Genomic DNA, 15,475 nt, shown 5'->3' on the forward strand with positions numbered 1-15,475 from the left:
AGCTTACTCTGCAAATTATTTCTGTGAGCAACACATCACCCACTCTTGAAGCTCCTTTTAGTCTTTGCCTTCAAAATAATCCTGACATGAAAAAAAGATGGCAGCACTGGCATTGGACCAACCATATCAGAGTCCAACTTGATTTGCACCTGTAATTTCCCTGAGGAAATGAAATACCTGAAATAATTCAGACACTAATTTCTTCATGAAGAATTTAAGTTGCTTCCCACTTTAGACCAAACACTTTGTCTGCCTAGTATAGTCCTGAATAAATAAATTGGTGATAATTTCCATTTTGTTTAGTCTATATAACGCTTTTGCACTGTTTCAAATTATAATTTGGTCACCCACGAATACTTTTTGATAAATCTCACTTCAGGATGTTTTTGAACCTGGGAAAGTATCAACTTGGATCAACTTGGTAGCCTTCCTGTTGCCAATTTAAGAATACACATTTTTAAAGGAATAGTTAACTACGAAACAGAAAATAGGCAAGGAGAATCTTCATTTTGCAACCTACCACATTAGCACATAGTAAGCAGTGCTTCCATTAATGATCTTGTCAAGCAGACAATAAATTTTTTTCCTACAGAAAGAAAACTATATCCTGAATTCTTTATATTCATTATCTAGTCAAATACCTAGCAATATTTAATGTGTTATAAAAGTTTGTCCATCCCAAAACTCAGCCTGAAAATTTAAACATCAAACATCCATAATACACATCAGCCTTTCATTTTTTTTCCAGATCAAGATATCTGAGAAACTGACCTAAATAAGCAATCTGAAAAGATTAAGGTTCCTTTAATTATTATACTACTTGTTCTTCAAATAAGACAGTAACTTCCTAGGAAGCAAGATGATGAATTTAGAACAAATTAAAAGAAACAAATTTAAACTACTTGTCTAAATTATCTCAAATTTATTAAGTGTCCCAGCTCTACCTTAAACTTTAATTTGTTAGATTATTTTTCCCAGGGTGTTATTGGGAGGAACAAAAATGAAACAAAAAAGGACCCACCAATTCATGTACACGACAGGTAAGAGATACACTGCTCTCTGTACTTGGTTTTTTCCTCCAATTAAAGTTTCCTGGTAAAAATCACATTACCTTCGGCTACTTGACGATCCAGCCCGATTACCTGGGCCATTACTTGAGACAACTGATATTGCATTTGCAATGGCCTCAACAGCAGAAAGCCTTTCTGCAAATGTATTTCTTTCAGAACGCTCCGCTTCTGAAAAATGAGAAAAAATTAAGATCAATTTAAGTTTTAAAACTAATACACTGAGTATGTACAGTCCACTAAACACTAATTTCTATATATTTAGTACTCTAATTCACATATTAGATAACCAATTGTTCAGTTTTTCCTCCTTAGAGCAACTAACACTTAAGACAGATTGAACTATAAGATCTTTCATATGTGATTTATTTCCTTATTCCGCCTTACTTCTCAATCCACGAAGGGAAAAAATAAGGTCATTAATAAGAAGACTGAAATTTAGCTTTCACAATTAAAATAGAAAAAGACCTACTTACCAGTATTTCAGTCTTAGTTTATGTATTATGTATAATACTTACTGATTCAATGATAATGATAGAAAGGTCAGAAACCTGCAAACCACTATTCAAAAATGTAGCTACCAGAATATCATCAGCAAATTTAAAATTAATAAAAAAAAAACATTATGAATTACATATTTACACTTTGTTCTCAATTTCTGCCTTCATTTAGCCAATTAAAAAGTTTATGTCAAAAAAAAAAAAAAAAAAGCTTATTTACCTTCCAAAAACAAAACACCTCACTAAGTGACTTTTCTCCTCTATATTCTAAAAATTTAGATAAAAGTTGCCTCAATGTAACTTGGCTTAACTTGCTAAATAATTCTCATGTAATAAATGTCATCTGCAATTATAAAATCAGTAAAGTTCATTTAGTATTATATATCCAGTTTGTATATATCATATAGTATTAAAGACAATAAAAACACACTAGTGGAAAATTTTGTTACATACCCATCTTTACCTTCCGAGAAAGTAAAAAAAAAAAAAAAGGACACACAAATCTTTATAGTGATTTGCTTTTCTTTAACAACTGTTACATTTTCAAAATTGCCTAAAAACTCCCTTTAAAGACCTTGCTATAGTTCTTAATCTCACCCTCTTCTTCTTTAGTTTCTTTATTGCTGGTTGGAAAGCAAACTGATACACAAGCATGCAAAATATTTCGATTTCCATCACATCTGTGGCTGATGAATGTCTGTAGCATCTGTAGATTCTGCTCTAAAACAACCGCTTGCTCAAGATTCATTAGATATTGTCGACAGGCCTCATAGTCACAGCGCAGAATGTGTTGCATTAAGGTTTGTTTCTGTGCTCAGACAAATTAGGGGGAAAAAACCTCAATGAATTTGAGTAGCACATTACATATATTAAAAATTTCTCACGGCCAACACAATAATATATAATCAGATTTGCAAATAAGTAGAGACAATTTCAGGTGGCCTATCAAAAGAAACAGAACTTAAGGGTAGACTTTAAGCAGAACATACAATCGATAGGAATAGAGAAGGGAGGATAAACTTTATGTTAAGGACAAGTACATATTTTTAGCTTTCTCAACTAACTCAACTCTGCAACTGAAACGGGAAAGCAGCCACATACAATGCATAAATGAATAGGAGTGGCTGGATTTGGCCTTTGGGCCATAGTCTGCCAATCCCTGGTTTTTACTTCATGTTATATAACTATCTAATTAGAACCCTATTAATAATGATAGCCAATTAAGCGAAGGATATAAATTTTATTCCAGGCTTACTCTCACCTTCTTAGGCTTTTGTGTGTGTGTCAGACAGCGTCTCACTCTGTCACCCAGGCTGCAGTGCAGTGATGTGAACACAGCCCACTACAGCATCAACCTCCTGGGCTCAAGTAATCCTCCCGCCTCAGCCTCCCATGTAGCTGGCATGTACCACCACAGCAGGCTTATTTTTTGTGGAGGTAGAGTCTTGCCATGTTGCCCAGGCTGGTCTCAAACTCCTGGGCTCAAGTGATGCCCCACATCAGCCTCCCAAAGTGCTGGGCATGTGCAACCTACACCCAGCCCTCTTATGCTGTTAAGAGTTTATATGAAAACCAAAACCTTCAATTCTGCAGGAATCATGACAGGTGTAATTTAATTAACAAAGACACAGTGGTATTGGTAAGTATTTATAGAACATATCATTCGCTTTCTGACAAACAGCATGAACATACCAAGAAGTTCATTCTTTCAGAATGGAAAACTGTAGTTGTGGAATATTTAATGAACCGAATATAGAGCTTTAGTTTTATAAAATAAAGTCATTCATTTTAACTATAACTAGAAAAAGGCAGGTGGGAAAAGAGCATGTGGGAGTATAAAGGAAAAAAGAAAACTGCATTTGAACAACTTGTCACCTTCTGGAAAACTGTCAAAATAAGCTCTTTCCTCTCCCCAACTTGAGAGCGGGTGGAGAATAGATGTCCACACAGGAAAACACACTTAAACAACTATTTTCACTAACAACCACACGTAAGATAGGCCACTTTGACTGTGGAACTAACTATGGCTCTGAAGTCACCTCATCAATAGCAAGCTCCAGTACACAAAGGGCTTAATACTAAATGTTCCAAAACATAGGGAAATTTATACATAATATGTTAAGAGAAAATGTCAAACAAAGTCTCCCTGAAAACAAAGAACAGAGTACTTTCAAAGGGCAACTAAAATCAAGATATTTTGTGGTACACTGCTGTCATATACACTAGTTTCACGCAATAGCCAATTATTTAGTCAGAAGCAGCTACTACTCTACAGGAAACTCATCTCCAACCTGCCAGACTGTAGGAGATGGGCTCTCACACTGAGGGTGTCAATACTACTTAGTTGTGTTACAAGCAGAAAAGTTTACTCTGCATCATTGTATGTTACATCTGTCACTTATTCTTATAGCAAAAGGCAGAGTGAGTTTGATAAAAAATTTCTTGTGGGACTACTGTGTGGTAGGCCCTAGTCACTGAGGTATAAAGACTAATGATGACACACCTTATCCCTACCTGTGGGATGATGACTCTACCTGTCAGATGCTGACAAAGTGAAGAGGTCACAGAGTCAAATGCCTACACTTGAAGTAATATAAATGAGTGAAGGAGGCTGTGTGTAAAAGAGATAACAGAAGTTGTATACTAAATGGCATCACTAGCACTTGGAGCAACAAACTCTAAGTAGTGAGAACTGCAATGAATTGTAAAGACCAGTCTAATGTTTTTGGGATATAGATTACAAGGCCCAATCTCACCAGATCTTCTATCTTTTGAGAGCAACTGAAAATCTGGATTTTAAATATAAATCCTGTGGTTTTTCAGTATTGGTAACCCATCAAGAATTCTAAAATGATATGAAGGCTATTTCTAGACATCAAGTTCAGACCACAGCTACCTCTATATCATCACCTCCTTTAGTTTGAAACCACTAGTGCAATAGGTTACAAGCAAACCTAAGCTAAGAATGAGTCTGGGTCTCTATTTTAGATGCAGTTCTAAAAAGTACTGTTCACCTCCAACCTAATGGAGGGTGAATATGCCCCCATATTAAACTCCATTTCCATCCTTTATAGAAAAACTGCTCAAAAAAGTTGTATTTATCTTCAGCTCCTCACCTCTCATTTTCTCCTAAGTTCACTCTAACAATGCTTTCATCCCCGCTATCAACAATGACCTAGATGGAGCTAAATCCAACAGTCAATAATCAGTATTCACTTCACTGACCTACTGCATCATTTGACACAGTTGGTCCCAGCATCCTGATTGACACGTGCTCTTCATTTGACTTCCAGGACACAACTCATTCTAGCTTTCCTCCAGCCCTGTGGATGTTCCTTCTCGATCTCTTGTGCTCGTTCCCCTTTATCACCCTGACATTTAAATGTTGAGACTATTCTCAAGGCTCAGTCCTTGGACCTTTTCTCCTTACAACCTCTATGATCTTGTTCAGTATAATTTCTCTAAAAAAACAACTCCCAAGTAAATTTCTCTAGCTTGAGCCTTCCTCTGTTAGTCAGACGTATACATCTAACTTTCTACTCACCATCTCCTCTTGGTTCAGGAATCTGTCGATAATCTTCTAATAGACAACTTAAATTTCACCTGTCTAAAACCAAATTCTTGAACCTTCACCTTCACTTCTTCTATCAGAAGAGAATCTATTACAGTGTCTTCACCTTCACTTCTTCTATCAGAAGAGAATCTATTACAGTGTCTTCACATTCACTTCTTCTATTGGAAGAGACATCTTAAACTTCACATGTCTAAAACCAAACTCTTGAATCTTCACCTCTACAGTCTTCAACTCAATGACAACTTCATTCTTCCAAAATCATTAACTCTCTTGCTTCGTCTATTTGATACCCTACATTTAGCCACTAGCAAATGCATTAGTTCTGCCTTAAAAAGATACCTAGTACAGTCATGTGCTTCATAAAAACATTATGGTCAATGATGGACCACATATATGACTGTGGTACTGTAAGATTATAATGGAGCTGAAAAGTTCCTATTGCCTAGTGACATCATAGCTGTCGTTAAATCATACTGTTCATGGCAATGCTAGCATAAACAAACCTACTGTACTGCCAATCATATAAAAGTACAGTACATACAATTTATGTACAGTATAACATTTGATAATGATAAAAAAACTAGGTCACTGATTTCTAAAGTATTTGCTATACTTTCTTTGGTTATTTTAGAGTGTATTTCTATTTTTTTTTTTAAAGTTAACTAAAACAGCCTAAGGCAGGTCCTTCAGGAGGTATTACAGAAGAAGGCACTGTAAATTGTACATTTTTTTAAAAGGCAATAAAAAATTTTAAAAATAGAAAAAGTGCTTAATACCTGGGTGATGTAACAATCTGTACAAAAAACCCTGTACATGAGTTTACCTTGCAGTAAAAGCTCACACGTACTCCCAAGCCTAAAATAAAAGTTTTTTTTTTTTTTTTCCAAAAAAGAAAATAAAACTCTGACAAAAACAAAACAAAACAAAAACCTTAAGGATATAGGAAAGAAAACATTTTAGATAGCTACACTGTGTGTGTGTGTTTTAAGACAGTCTCACTCTGTCGCCCAGGCTGGAGTGCAGTGGCATGATCTCAGCTCACTGCAACCTCCACCTCCAACTACCAGGTTCAAGTGGTTCTCGTGCCTGAGCCTCTTAAGTAGCTGAAATTACAGGCACAACCACGCCCGGTTAATTTTTGTATTTTTTATAGAGACAGGGTTTTGCTATGTTGCCCAGGCTGGCCTCAAACTCCTTGCCTAAGTGATCCACCCGCTTTGGCCTCCCAAAGTGCTGGGATTACAGGTACGATCCACTGTGCCTGACTGTGTACAATGTGTTTTAAGTGTATTATTACAAACAAATCAACAGTTTTAAAAAAATTTAGTGTAGCCTAAGTGTACAGTGCTTATAAAGTCTACGGCAGTGTACAGTAATAACATAAGCCTTCATATTCACTTATCACTCACTCACTGACTTACCCAGAGCAACTTTCAATCTTCTGACCTTCATTTGTGGTAAATGCCCTATCAGGTGCACCTTTTGTTTTTATCCTTTAGACCATATTTTTACTATACCTTTCCTATGTTTATGTAAACAAATACTTATCACTGTGTTACAAATGCCTACAGTATCCAGTGTAGAAATACACTATATAGGTTTGTACCCTAGGAGCAATAGGCTATACCATCTAGGTTCATGTAAGTGCACTATATGATGTTTGTACAACAATGAAATCACCTAACAATGTGTTTCTCAGAACGTATCCCTGTCATTAAGCAACACAAGACTATGTATCTAGAATCTAGTCACATTTCACTCATAACTCCATCCCCTGGGCTAAGTCACTATCATCTCCCACCTGGATTATTATCATATCCCTCCTAACTGGCACTCCTACTTACTCACATTCACCCTAGTACTCTCAGCACGTCATAAGTGATCCTTTTAAGATGTTCAGTGATACCAGGTCAATCTTGGCTGAAATTGCTCCAATAGCTTCTAATGCACTGTTTCCACATCTAACAAATACTCAATGACAACATGTTTAAAACTACATTCATCCTTTTCCCTTATCCCATTTGTTCCCCCCTGTTATATTTCCTCCCTACCATCAAACATGTCCAAATCAGAAGCTTTATTAATTCTTCCATTTACAGCTAAAATCCAGTTACCAAGCTTTGTAGGTTCTAGTTCCTTAAGATCTCTTAAATCCATCCCCTCCTTCCTTGTTTCCAAAAGTTGACATTTACTTTGTTTCTAACCTGGATTATTGCCTTAACTTTTTTTTTCTTTTTTTAGTGTTTCTTTTGTTTTGTTTTGTTTTGAGATGCAGTCACGCTCTGTTACCCAGGCTGGAGTGCAGTGGTGCGATCTTGGCTCACTGCAACCTCCACCTCCAGGGTTCAAGTGATTCTTGTGCCTCAGCCTCCTGAGTAGCTGGGATTACAGGCGTGCGCCATCATGCCCAGCTAATTTTTGTATTTTCAGTAGAGACAGGGTTTCACCATGTTGGCCGGGCTGGCTTCAAACTCCTGACCTCCAGTGATCTGCCCGCATCTGCCTCCCAAAGTACTGGGATTACAGGCGTGAGCCACCACGCACAGCCTACATTAACCTTTTTATCTGATCTCTAAACTCCTGATCTCTATCAACTGCTCTCTAAACACCCACCAGCCACTGCTAATCTTTTTTAAGAAATCAAAAGCATGTCATTCAATGGCTTATAATCCTCCTCCTCCTCCTCACTTTCAGGCTAAAGTTTAGGTAATGTTAGGTGAGCACACAAACACCCTAGTGCCTCTCTCCAGCCTTTTCAGTTGCTACTCACTGACCCATAGGATCCCTACCAGAATTCTGGTCATATCAAAAAAAAGTACTTTCTCCCAATTAAGATTCACAAAGGTTGCTCTTGGTGCCTGGGATAATACCTCCCAACTCCATCCCTGTGTCTAGGGGACGCCTATCTGATCTGTCCAGGTATCGTTTCTTAAAGGAAGTCTTTGGTACAGTCACAGTATGATTTATATCTCTCCCCTTTGTGCTCCTACAACATTGTGTACACCTTGCTCAAACACTTAAATTACATATAATCACTGATGTACTTGTCTATGTTGTCTTAATAGACTATTAGCTCTTTCAGGGAAGAAAGGGGCAATGAATGATCTATTTAAGATTGTTGCAAGATCTATTCAAGACTATTTAGTGGTGTTTTCTGAATAAAAATGCCCAGTAGTTTCAAAACTTAAATTACCTCTACAGCCATGATGATAATAGCAGCTTTCTTTTTGATTGTTGAATTGGCAGGAAGATTTATTAAAGAATGCACACCCATTCCAAGACTACTAATAGGTGGAAGATCCAGCCAATCGGGATCCCTTATTCCTCCCATGCAATCTTTGGCCATTGGATAGATAGTACCATTTCCATCTCGAAGAATAATGGGAGATTCCTATAATAATGGGAAGACGGTAAAGTTTGACTCCTAATCAAAAGATGTATCTGATTTTTACGACAGGCATATTTGTTTTCAAATTAGATTTTAGTAATAACAATAAGAAACCTAGTATTCAAATGTGTTAAATATTCTAAATTTTTGAATAATTAACAAGCTAACCAGAGCCAGACAGACCCCCTAACTTCAGAAAAATGCCACTGTTGTCCTATCACTTTTCAAAAGCAAAAATGAGCCTCTACCTGTCCAGCAGTGAAAATGGCTACATTCCTCTCATTCTGACCAAGGAAAGCAATGCTGCTTGTAGGAAAATTATTTTCCTGTTCTGCTTTTCCTGTAGCAAGATCAAAGATACAGTATCGTACCCAATTTCCAGTCTTCAGAACAGCATGAACACCTTCAGAAGCACATAAATGAGAAGAAAAATTGTTATACATCTTATCTCTAATATAACATCTACAATATTTTAACTTCTCTGGCCACACTTGTACGTCATTTCAAACAGATACATGCCATTCCATAATGTTACAGACAGGAAACAAAAAAATGCCAATGCCCTGAATTATTTTATCATATTCCCATTTCCTGAACAAGTATTAATGGAATATAGAATATGCCAGCTGAAAAAGTTACAAAATTTACCTTTGGAATCTACATTCACTGCTAATATTTCTGTTTTTTCAGGTATACAAAGCTTTTTAGGAGTCCTTTGGAAACAGTCGGGAACCTTCGGTGTTCCACCAGTTTTGACAACCTGCATGACACAAAAGGAATTTTGCTTTCAAACTCCATAATAAACTCAAGGAGTCAGTTCCAATATTCACTTGCTGAATGACTTCTTTACACTTACCTGCAATTCATCAATCCTAAGTAACCTACAATCCTGCAGGAGAGAAGAAGGGTCAGCATCTGGACCAGAACTGCTCTGACAGTTTGTATTACTGGAAGTTCCTGGAAATTTTACAGCAACATAGGCACCATCCACTTTTAGCACCTGGAAGTATAGGCAAATTCAATGAACATTAAAATAAAATCAACACACAAATTCTATTCACTGAACTAATTTAACGTTAAAGGAATCCAATTCTTTGTATGTTTCTTCAATGATCACCAAGTTATAAAATTAACCTAGACAGACTCACCAAAGTTTTGCTATTGACATCTATATGCAAAGCTCATTTGCTAGAGAAAACTGACCCACGCAGCCACTGATTACAGTCTGCGAATGTTTTCAGCAATCAACTGAAAAACTTAAGTATATAGCCCATGGGATCCTCCCATCTCCCCTCTTAATTACATTAAAGCAGCTTTCTGACAGAACTTTCTTGAAAATGGCAACATTCTACATGGGCAGTGTCCAATGTGGCAGCCATTAGCCATAAGTGGCTACTGAGCCCTTGAAATGAAGCTAATGTGACTAAGGTGCTGACTTTCTAAGTTATTTGATTTTAACAAATTGAAACAGCCACATATACAGCTAGTGGCTACAATACGGTCAGCACAGGGATAGGGTCAGCAACGCACAGAAAGACAAGCACAGAACTTGAAACCAGGACAAATGTGGGTCCCGCTTCTGCTACTTGATGCTTTTTATTTTAAGCCAGTATCTTATTCTTAGAAGAAAACACCCACCCATAAACTACAGGTCTATTTTGAGAATCAAATGAAATAGTATATGAGAAAGACCTTTGTAAGCTGCAGAACCTGGTATATCTGCTCTTTCCTTTAAGTATAAATGAAAGACTATCACATTTCAGAAACTACTGAGTAATCCTGAAAACCTTTACTTTACAGACATTCTACAACTGCAAGTGCATTTTAAATATGTATCAGTAGAAGAGTGAAATTAATGGCATTCAAACTGATGATTTCTTACAGGCAAAACTTTCTTCAGGGTGAAGAGAAAAAGTGGAAGGTGACTTGTAATAAGATTTTTCAGTACTATGTAAGAATTTTAAATGTCATGGAAGATGATCTCAATTAGAACTGTCTAACAGATCCAAAGAATGGGCTGTACCAAAAAGTAATGTATCTCTGTGCAACTTTTCTACAAATCTAAAATTATTCCCAAATAATAGGTTTTTTTTTAAAAGCAACAGATCATCACAAATGCTCAAGGAGAGGCAAAATCTCTTTGTCTGTCAGGGACTGAGAAGATAGATCTGCATCAGATGCAGGGTGCAACTAAAGATACCACTGAAGCTAATCAATAAAACAGCCCTGAAGAAAGGACTCAAATATGAACCACAAATCCCTGGATAACCAAGATCATTATAGTTCTGTTAGTAATTAATTCTTAGATATTTTGAACAAACCTTGCCAACAGGAACATTCTTGACATCTTCCACAAAAACCACTTCCCGAAGAGACCACTGCTCTTCATTCACCTTTTCTTCTTCTTTTGGTGCAGGGGTTGACCGTCGTCGTTCTTAGACAACAACAAAATGGTAAGTACCAAAAAGAAAATGTAAAAGAGACTTTATAGATTTCATCTAAATTTATAAGAAAGACTATCTTTAAATGGATACTAAGTGAAGGTTCTCAAAAATTTCCTAAGCTACTGCTTTATGAATTGGAGTTTTCTAATCAATCTGTACTTCAAATAAATTCACAGTGAAAAACAACAATAACCATTAATGTTTAACTGTATTAACACTAGTATAAACAAGTGCAAAGAAATAGGATAAAATGTATTTTGTACTCCCAAAATTAGGGTTATCTAACCAAAGTTTAAAAAGGAAGATCTGCCAGATAGTTTTAAGAAAATTATCGCATAACTACTAAAGTCTAACTTTTAATTTCCTAAATTGCAAAGCAATTACATCATAAAATTTATTTTAAGGGACTTTTGAAAAAATTCTATCCATGGTGTGGTAGTAAGTTTATAAATTCTACAAATTTTGAGCAAAAGTTGTGACCAAGACATAACCAATTTACAATAATAAGAGTCTCAACAAAAGTGAGTAGACAGACTAGCTAGTGGCAATTATTTCCTTCTATTACTATAATGAATTTCACATATCTTTTTAAAACTCTAATTCTGAAAAACAACAGAAATAGTCAACACTGTAAATACCATCTTTCTATTCAAAGAAAGTTATGCAAAAAAAAAAAAGTAATAGAGATACAAATTATATAAAAAGATGTAAAAAATGATATGAGTTGCCTTAAATCAGAAACAAACTAAACACAGCTGTCTGCATGAGACCAATTTTGACCAATGTGTACAACAAATAAAACTTACTATATGGCATTGATGCACTGCTGGCAATTGAGGACGCATCACTACAGGTGGATGCTGGAGATGGTGGAGGACCCATTTCTGTTTTCACTGGCTCCTGCTTACTTTCAGGCCTGAGATAAGAAATAAGATTTTCCTTATAATTAGATAAATGAAATAATGGAAACTAGTACTTTTTAAAGACACCACAAGTATTTTCTTATAAGAGAATGAATATTAAAAATATTTTTATTAAATTGTGTATTTATACTAATTTTTTATTGTATATTTTTAAGACTCAAGAATAAAAGGTACACAATGCATACTTTCAAATAGTGGTTTAATATGGGAAGGAAAAATATAAAAGCTACCAACAACTTGAGACAATGATTCAGATAAGCTTTACCTAAAAATAACAACAAAATTTACACTTAATTTATCAACACAGCTTTATCAAAGCCTCTTGAGCACGTAAGTTTCACACTGCAACACTGCTAAGATTTGGATATGGCAATTTAACCGAAAAAAAAAAAAATGGTAAAGGCAAGTAAGTAAAAAGCCCATTAGACCATTAATTTCTTAAGAGTGCAAAGAAGAAACTCTAGTCACAACGGTTTATAAAAATTTATTCTTAAATGATCTGGTGACAGGATTAAAAAACTAGCCTTCTTTTGAGTTATTTAATACTCTGTTTAAGAAAATAACTACAGCAACTAAACGGCATTCTACAGATGGTACAAACATAAATATTTTTATTCATTAAAGGGTAGAAATCAGTTTTTAATCAGAAAAACCACTGATTACTCACAAATTTGTTATTTATATACCTCTTATAATCTGGACCATCATCTTAACCCTCTTGTCTCCTATTACTCTCATCAGAAATTTCACCTGAGTTTAGAAACAATCCAAAAGAAAGCCGGTATTATTTTCACTGGGATCTTAACAAGAGTGATCTGGATAAGCACACAGCGAATACTCCTGGCTGCTCCACAAATGCTGCGATGGTGGGGAGAAGCCAATACTGACTAATCACTAGCACACCTTTAAAGTGAATGCATTTCGATGACTGGCAAACAAGGGTACTACTGACATGAAAAAGACTATATTCTTAACATTTAATTTCACTTAGTTCTTTTGCTAATATTTGAAATGGCTGACTTAAAGGAAGATCTTGAAAAACTTCATAAATTACAGGCTTTAAATAGCATGTTCTATTCTAATCTTGTTTATATTTGTACACATCAAAATTATTTCAAATGTTCTTTACAAAAGTTCGTAAGACAATGAAAATGTTTTATTACTTTTATTTTTAGTACAAAATTCAACGTAATTAGAAGAAAAGTCTACAAATCTTTTTTTAAAAACCAAGACAGAGAAAGAACACTAAAACTAAAAGCAAAACCTTAATTAGGTATAAAGTGCAATAGCTTTGGTTTGTTAAAAATCACATTTAACTTAACAGTAATCACTGTTTCTACATTTAAGTTTGCACTTTTGACACTGAGAAGAATGACAGCAGTAAAGTCAGTAAATTTATAATCATAACATCTGAGTATAAATGGAAAGTAAACTAAAAAAGGTTGGAACCTTAAAAAGCTGTAGGTACAGTAAAATCCCTATCATTTTTCAATGACTGAATACATTTAGAAAAAAAGAAAATACACTGATGTTTTAAATGTTATTTCTAGAACGTGATTATCACTACTCTCCCACATAACTATACTGGTCACCTATATTTTATAAGATTAAGAAAAAATGTTATTTAACAATTTTACTAAAGTTTTAAAGTTCACATACCAAACAACCAAATTACAGTACAAACGATTATTTTTAAAGATAAGTAGATGTTTCTAAAAGCACAGGTGTTAAGATCTCTGTACCACTCTCCAAACAATAAGCCAGCCCCAGAAATGTGGGGCTATACAAAATTCAGTGGTGTTTCTATTCACAAATCCCTTCAACCCAAAAAACGTTTACAAATTCTTTACAGATATTTCCCTCTTGAGTACATTAACCTGTAAAAAACCATTTCAATAATCAAGATGTAGGGCAGGAAGTTAGGTAGAAATTAAGATGATTACACAAGGAGAGAGGAGAATGTCGGCTTAATAGTAAGGCTTAAACATATTATTACTGCCACAAAACACCTGCAAAGGATATCGCTAATAACAAAACAAGGGCATCAAAAGAACGCTACAATGTCATCTGGATATTAAAATCAACTGTTTTAATACACAAATATTAGCCAAGTTACAAACAGTAAAATTTAGCAATTCCTTTCGAATTTCCTGGGAACCTTAACAAGACCCTATCATATTAAGAGTTTACAACTTCACTATATACCTCTAAGTCTTCCTGGATTATTCCCATTCATATGCAGAGCAAACAAGGAACTGGTGTAAAAGCACGATTAGTTAAGGTATAGTACTTACTTAGCTTCAGTGGTTTTGCTAGCTTTTTCCATGTTTTTCAAGCTTTCAGGAGATCTAAGTTGAAATCTACAGCTGTCATTCATATTCCAAACTGACTCCATTAAGACACCAACTTTAGGAATCCCAGCACTAATTGAAAATGCAACTGCTCCAGCATGATAAAGAGGGTTATTTCTCAAGCATACCTAGCAAACAAAAGAAAACCATCATCAAGATGACATAACTTTAAATATATATATACATATAAAATATTTATTTCAAATGGATGAAATATAATACATAAAAGTACTGGGCTTCCTAGTTTCCCAATATAATCTTACCCAATCAATAAGGCTGAAAAAGCATCACCTTAAAGGTCTTCATTAAGAAAATTTGTTTCTAGGCTGGGCGTGGTGGTGGCTCACGCCTGTAATTCCACCACTTTGGGAGGCCGAGGCAGGTGGATCATGAGGTCAGGAGTTCAAGACCAGCCTGGCCAAGATGGTGAAACCCCATCTCTGTTAAAAATACAAAAATTAGCTGGGCGTGGTGGCATGTGCCTGTAATTCCAGCTACTTGGGAGGCTGAGGCAGAGAACTGCTTAAACCCGGGAGGCGGAGGTTGCAGTGAGCCCAGATCACACCACTGCACTCCAGCCTGGGCGACAGAATGAGACTCCATCTCAGAAAAAAAAAAAAAAGAAGAAGAAGAAGAAAAAGAAAAGAAAATTTGTTTCTAATATTAAGGAACAGGAATAATTTCAACAATTTTGCTAAAAATTTAGCATTAACTTTAAATTTTCATGCAGCAGATATCCCAACTATTCTGCTACAAACAGAGCAGAAACAGCAGAGAAGAAACTAGAAGGCATTATCACTTAAAAAGCAAAATGTGAATAAAACAATTATACTTGTCTGTTTCCTACAATTTGAAATAACTTTTTCCCTTAATTCATGATAGGCTCTATAACTTCATCTCTATAGATGTGTCTTTCTTCCAGAAGACTATTGTTTCTTGCTAGCCAGAAGGTTCCATGAATAATTTTTCTTTTAAATTAAAAAAGAATATGTAGACATTAGTGTCAGAAGTTTAACTGAGTTCAGGAGTAAATAACCTACAGAGGAAAAAAAAAACTCTCACTGTCAGGGACTAACCTCAGGTCATACTCTGAAAACCAATGGCCTTCAAGACAGCACTGTTAAACACACCAACAATATCTCCATCTTAGATAGGAACATTTTTTCTGGAGATACCTTTTGATTTCTCCAATATCCCAATCTTACTATGTGATAGATGACCAGAGGTA

The 15,475-nt window shown here is 35.4% G+C and overlaps 1 protein-coding gene across 7 annotated transcripts in view; it reads right to left on the reverse strand.

Annotated features, from left to right (window-relative positions):
- The window catches only part of UBR5 (ubiquitin protein ligase E3 component n-recognin 5), a 155,952-nt gene that overhangs the window by 50,005 nt on the left and 90,472 nt on the right, over window positions 1-15,475 (reverse strand). For 6 of the 7 annotated variants that reach the window (XM_005563838.5, XM_005563837.5, XM_005563836.5 and 3 more), the window contains exons 14-22: window positions 14,191-14,375; window positions 11,780-11,889; window positions 10,851-10,963; window positions 9,386-9,529; window positions 9,178-9,289; window positions 8,778-8,932; window positions 8,335-8,532; window positions 2,165-2,375; window positions 1,112-1,238 (exon numbers count right to left, since the gene is read on the reverse strand). In XM_005563838.5, coding sequence (XP_005563895.3) covers window positions 1,112-1,238; window positions 2,165-2,375; window positions 8,335-8,532; window positions 8,778-8,932; window positions 9,178-9,289; window positions 9,386-9,529; window positions 10,851-10,963; window positions 11,780-11,889; window positions 14,191-14,375 — 1,355 coding nt within the window. Of the gene's footprint in view, window positions 1-1,111; window positions 1,239-2,164; window positions 5,201-5,244; window positions 5,408-8,334; window positions 8,533-8,777; window positions 8,933-9,177; window positions 9,290-9,385; window positions 9,530-10,850; window positions 10,964-11,779; window positions 11,890-14,190; window positions 14,376-15,475 lie in introns of those variants that run through there. The other variant, XM_073999237.1, reaches the window with a different exon arrangement.

Source organism: Macaca fascicularis, chromosome 8 (assembly GCF_037993035.2).
Source record: "Macaca fascicularis isolate 582-1 chromosome 8, T2T-MFA8v1.1".
Taxonomy (NCBI): Eukaryota; Metazoa; Chordata; class Mammalia; order Primates; family Cercopithecidae; genus Macaca; species Macaca fascicularis.